Raw genomic sequence first — 6,318 nt, forward strand, 5'->3', positions numbered from 1 at the left:
TTATTAGAGAGAGAAGATCCAAGTTGGTCCCAGTTTTAGAAATAATACATATGCTGGCATTGGACCAGTCGCTTAAATTTATTTATTGCTTTTAAAAGATCAAATTTCTAAGAACATGTTTGGACGAGATTATACCCTACTCTGTCCATCTTAATTTATGTGAGCTAATTTAATTCGACATAAAATAAATTAACTTTTTCTTTTTGAAATTTGTAGTTTAGAATAACTCATACATATTCGTATGTCTATAAATCATTTCACTAAAAATAAAATGAGCATTTTAAAATTAAATTGTTACTAAAGGAGTATTGAATTGTAAGATTCTTTTGAAATGACTAAAAAAAAAATAAACCATATAAATTAGAACTGGAGTATTGATTTATAAGTAAAAAAGAGTCGCAAGTTAGGATTTGTAACTTATAATTCTTTGATTTATTTTGACTGAAAAAATAAGTGCTTAAAAATACTTTTTAGTTTCAACCCAAACAGTACAATAGTACTTAAAAAACTTAAGGGATCATTTGATTGGGAACAAGTTATCCTGAAATTAATTATCTTAGAAGAAGTTATTTCATCAGGTACATAAGATAATTTATTCATCACTATGGTATAAATTGTCTGATAATACTCTAAGAACTACTATTATACCTTATATCTCACACCAAACCATATGACTTTTTAACATGCTAATTACAAGCATAAATACCCAATATCCCATCCCTTCTCTCTGCTGCTCTTGAGCTTTTTTAGCATTTCATTTGTATTTTTGAAAGAAAAAAAAAGTATAGTGATACACACAAATTATATTAGGAAAAAAGATCAAAAATTGACAAGAGCAAATAAGCAAATCAAATAAAAAAAGATGGGTAGAGCTCCTTGTTGTGAGAAAATGGGACTGAAGAAAGGGCCATGGTCTCCTGAAGAAGACAACATTCTCATATCTTACATTCAAAATAATGGACATTCCAATTGGCGTGCCCTCCCTAAACTTGCTGGTAATTTTACTTTACAAATCTATAATATCTTTTCATACCTATCATGATTGATATCATTTCTCGAGCTTTAATCTGAGATCTCTGATTAAATATGAGAAATTATATCCATCTCATCTGAACTTTTTAGAGTAGAAACCATGATTCATTATCCAGTTTTAAGTTAGCATTTGATCATAGATTTTAAAATTAATATATGTTTGATCCTCAAATATTTTCAAGTTCTCGTAAACTGATTCAAACTAGTTTTTGGAGTTTCAGGAATTTTCACTTACAAAATTTAAATTTTTTCCAAATAAAATACATGTTCTAATACTCAAATTTTTAACTTTCAATTTCAAAATCTATGATAAAACGGGATCAGATTTAGTGCATTTCTAAAGCATCAAATCCCATATCTTTGATTGAACTTTTCTTGAGATTTTAATTTTAACACGTGAAACATGTCATCTTTTATTTGGCTATTTCCCTTTTTTCTTTTTTCTTTTTTCTTTTTTCTTTTACTTGTGAAAGGACAATTTTTTATTTATTGAAAAGAAAATTACTGGGGATTATTACAAAGTGTAATTAAATTTTATTTTTATTCTATTTTTAATTATTTAGGACTATTGAGATGCGGAAAGAGTTGCAGACTGCGATGGACTAATTATTTGCGTCCAGATATAAAGAGAGGAAATTTCACCAAAGAAGAAGAAGACACCATAATCAAGCTTCATGAAAATCTTGGCAATAGGTCAGTATTTTTTTTAAAAAAAATATTAATAGCCACTAAAAAATAAAAATTAATTACGAATTTTATCACTAGTCAATTATTAATAGGCTTGTAGCTAACAATTTTATTTAATAATTCACCGCTAATCACGGATTTCATGATACAATCTGAAAAATCTTATATTATATTGACGTAAGATTCTACTAGATATGATATTATTGTTGTTAATTATTTACGGAGTCTTGATCACATCTAATAATGCGTGCCTAGTGTTGTGATAATAATTAGTATACTAAAGTAAAAACACATTTTCCTTTTTCTTTTTTTTTTTGAAAGGCAATATATACCTTAGCTTGTGAATTATTTATTTGCAAAAACTTTTGTCTTTATATTCAGGAAGTATATACTTTTTGAGAATTGAAAAGGAAAATTTATAACTAAGCCAAACAGCATATTTTATTTTATTATATTTGTCATTTTGTTTCAACCAATGAATAAATTAAATAAATAAATATAAATAGAGAAGGGAAAAGATTCTCTTAGACAAGTTGGTAATTAAAATATGTCTAATAATTAATGTCATTTGCCAATCTACACATCTGACTGAAGAAAATCTATGCATATGGCTAATATCTCCTTAGGTTTTAGTGACACTATAATTAAAGTTTATGCACTATGTCATGTTTGTCTACTTCTCTCAATCTACAAATAATTTTACTTAAATACATTGATAATTTTAAAAAAGAAGTTACAATACCAATGTATTTTTATCAGAGAAAATCTGTAATATATAACCTATAGGCTATTGGTTTAAGTGAAGCTAGCTAATAGTTTTTGCTTAGAACTCTTTTATATATGTCTTAAAAAAGTACTAAATATAATTTGTAAGGGTAGCTGAGTTAGTGCAACATGTAGTATCTTAAGGATATGGATTGATTCTCTGTGTCAATATTTTTTCAGTTGAATTCATTGCATCGCCACCTGACTTACCTAATGTAGATTCTATCTCCTGCGTAGTTTATAAGCTACTGCATAGAAGGTGAACGCATTTGTACACTCGAAGGATATTGACAATAGATTTTTCTAGGGGTTTCAAAAAAAACCACTAAATATATGTATATAAATACTTGACTGGAAAAAAAACCCAGTTATTATTGTGAATTAACTTGGATCACTATAGGATTCCAAATATTTCAAATTCGGAATTCGTCTTTGATTTTATATTAACTTGTATTGTTATAGAAATTCATAAATTTTAAATTCTGAATACGCCTTTAATTTTAATGTGTTGTTATAGGTAATGTACCTTTTGTTTCAACTTTATTTGTTCACCTCTTTGCTAATAATTTTTTCCCCAAAATATGCAGATGGTCCGCAATAGCAGCAAGATTACCGGGACGAACAGATAATGAAATAAAAAATATTTGGCACACCAACTTGAAGAAAAAGCTCAAGAATTATCAGCTTTCTCAAAATTCCAAAAGACACTCCAAGATTAATCATGTTTCCAACAAGGGTCCTACACCTTCTGAATCCTCCAATAATTCTGATTTTAGTACTAATAGTACAAGTACTAAACAACACATTAAAATTGCCCCCAACTCACCACAACTTTCATCTAGTGAAATGTCAAGTGTGACATTAGTTGTTGATGATAATCAAATGGTGATTATAAAGGAAGAAAAAATAGAGTCATCGTCATCGGAGTATTTTCCCAAGATCGATGAGAGTTTCTGGACAGACGAATTATCAACGGAGAATAATATGGTTGTTGGTCATGATCAGGAAATACAAGTGAGAGAAGAAAATGTGGACATATTTACTACTAGTTCAAAAATGGAGGAGGACATGGACTTTTGGTACAATGTTTTCATAAAGACAGGGGATTTGCCAGAATTACCAGAATTTTGAGGGGTCTATTTTGATTATTATGTAAATTTGAGATTAATTAGTGGTATTTCTAGCTAATAGGTTTTTTTTAGGAACTTTTGGAGTTGGCAAGTTTGAAATTTCTTGTTTGTTTAATCTTGACTAGTACTATTTAGAGTGGACCCAAAAAAAATAAAAATAATTCCAAGTTGGGACCATTAGCTAGGATATTTTAATTTTGAGGTTATTTTAAACTTTTCTTTTACTTAGTGGAGGACTAATTAGCAAAGGAAGAACAGATTTAGAGAAGTACTTCTGCGGTCACAATTTATGTGGTACTTTTTATTTTTCGAGAGTCAAACAGTTTAAGTTTGATCGGCAATTTACACATGAAATCTTCAAAAATTTTAAAATGAAATCTATATATTTATAAACTACGTTAAAAGACTATAAGTCACAATAATTGATAATTCAAAATATTTAAACGATATATAAAATATTTACGGTCAAAGATAGACTTGTTTGAATCTCAAAATTTATAATGAGTTACATAAATTGAGACGTAGAGAGTACTTGTTTGAGAACTACTATTTTTATCGCCGCAAATGATTGAAAAATTTATGTTATAAGTTATAATTCTTTCACTTATTTCTCATCGAACTAAATCTGAAATAATGAAAATTTACTATTTTTTTCATATACAAATATTATTATTATTTTCTGTTCATAACTATTCAATTAATATCTGTAAAATTATCATTGAACATTTTCTATTATAAAATTCCGTAAAAAAGATAGGAATTGTTTAATAGTAACTAGTAACCATTCTCCTAACTTAGCTTTAACTTTTTGTATAAAATGTGTGTTACATATGGCTTTACTCATATACATAATAAAAAAAAATTAAGGATGAAATGTTTTTCACCAGCTAGTGGTTTAAAGATTTTGTAATCCATTAGGATGACAAGGACAATAATAATATATCTTCTTTTTTAATGATTTGTCACTTTAAGCAAATTAAAGAAGGATGTTGCAAGATTTCCCTCCCCCAAACTTTTTTTCCTTTTTAAACTCAACTTTCTAGGAAAATAAGTTTCTGGTCAATGATAAAAAGGACTTTTCTAATAAAAATAGGAAAAACAAGTTCTACTAGTGACATTACACACGATAAAATATCTTTATTTTAATGGTTTGTCACTTTAAACAAACTAAAGAAGGATGTTGCAACATTTCCCTCCTCCAAAGCTTTTTTTTTTTTTTGGAAAATCTTAATTTTCTTGGGAAATAAGTTTCTTATAAACGAGGAAAATAACTTCTCTAATAAAAGTAGAAAAAATAAGTTCTATTAGTGACATTCCACATTGATTATGTCCTATTTACCCTTCAAAGCTTCTTTTTTTTTTGGAAAAACTTGACTTTCTAGAGAAATAAGTTTCTTATAAACAAGGAAAATGACTTCTCTAATAAAAATAGGAAAAACAAGTTCTACTACAGACATTCCACATTGATTATGTCTTATTTACCCTTCAACACACCTCATCTTTGCATAGTATGATAGTCAATAGTAGATAGTAATTTTTAAAAAGGCAAAGGGCCAAAAACAGTACATGAAAAGGTCTAAAAATACCATTCATCCATCTTTTGGTCTAAAAATACCCTTCTACTCATCTTTTTGGTCTAAAATTACCCTTTCATCTAGGGGCGTGCATTCGGTTTTTCGGTTTGATTTTACACTATTCGGTTTGGATTTTTCAATTTTTGGTTTTGTAAAAGTGTAACACAATCCGATCCAAAATAAATTTGGTTTGATTTGATTTTCCTCTATTCGGTTCGGCTTTTTTTGGTTTTGGCTATTCGGTTATGTCAATAATTAATAACATATATAACCAAAGTAATAATATTTAATCGCTTAAATATTCTTTCTAATATAAATCATAAGTAAAACTTAAAACACAATACTTATAAGTATACCTATTATAGATGTAATTCAAACATAAAATATAAACGTAATTATCATGAAAAGGCAATAACCAAAAAGGGACAAAAGTGGTTAACTCCAACTTAATTCTAAACCTAAACATTATATATATATATATAAAATTCAATTTTTTCGGTTTTTATTTTTTAAATCCGAAACCAAACCAAAAAAACAAACAAAGTAATTTATTAATCCAAAATCAATTCGAAAAACCACAAAATCAATCCAAATAAAAATTCGGTTTGATTTGGTTTGGTTATTCGGTTTAATCCGAATAGTGCACACCCATACGTTTCATCCACCTTTTTGCTCACTTATACCCTTACAAATAACAACCCTCTCTCTTTTTTAAAAAAAAATATTTATTATGTGTCATTTTCTTATTGAATGAAATAAAAATCCACCTCTATTAATTTTCCCCCCTAATTTATCCAAATCAAAACAATATATCTTTTCAAGATACAAAATGTAACGACCCTAAAAACGAACTAGTGAAACTAGAGCCTCACATGTGAGTTTGGAGTCGAGAACTTAATGAAATGATTATATTTGAATTTGACCCAAAAAGTTCTTAAAAATGTGCTTCGAAAGTTACCGGAATCTTGTTTAGCTGTATATAAAAAGATTCGTTTCGTTTTTCAAAAATCCGACTTCATATTCTTGTTTAGGGGGTCAAATTGAGTGGGAAATGGGTCTAACCCAAATTTTAGAGCAACCGTATCAAAATCCGAAATTTCCAAGTGAAGCCTTTTTCGAGGGTCTACTTT

At 28.0% G+C, this 6,318-nt stretch overlaps 1 protein-coding gene across 1 annotated transcript; it reads left to right on the plus strand.

Moving 5' to 3' along the window:
• The first annotated feature begins 703 nt into the window (after positions 1-703).
• Positions 704-3,885, plus strand: LOC102595003 (myb-related protein Myb4-like). Its single transcript, XM_006350627.2, has 3 exons — positions 704-995; positions 1,596-1,725; positions 3,072-3,885. The coding sequence occupies exons 1-3, from the start codon at positions 863-865 to the stop codon at positions 3,613-3,615; spliced, it is 807 nt and encodes a 268-aa protein (XP_006350689.1). The 5' UTR covers positions 704-862; the 3' UTR covers positions 3,616-3,885.
• The last annotated feature ends 2,433 nt before the right edge of the window (positions 3,886-6,318 follow it).

The sequence above is a fragment of the Solanum tuberosum genome, unplaced genomic scaffold (genome assembly GCF_000226075.1).
Source record: "Solanum tuberosum cultivar DM 1-3 516 R44 unplaced genomic scaffold, SolTub_3.0 scf00125, whole genome shotgun sequence".
Lineage (NCBI taxonomy): Eukaryota > Viridiplantae > Streptophyta > Magnoliopsida > Solanales > Solanaceae > Solanum > Solanum tuberosum.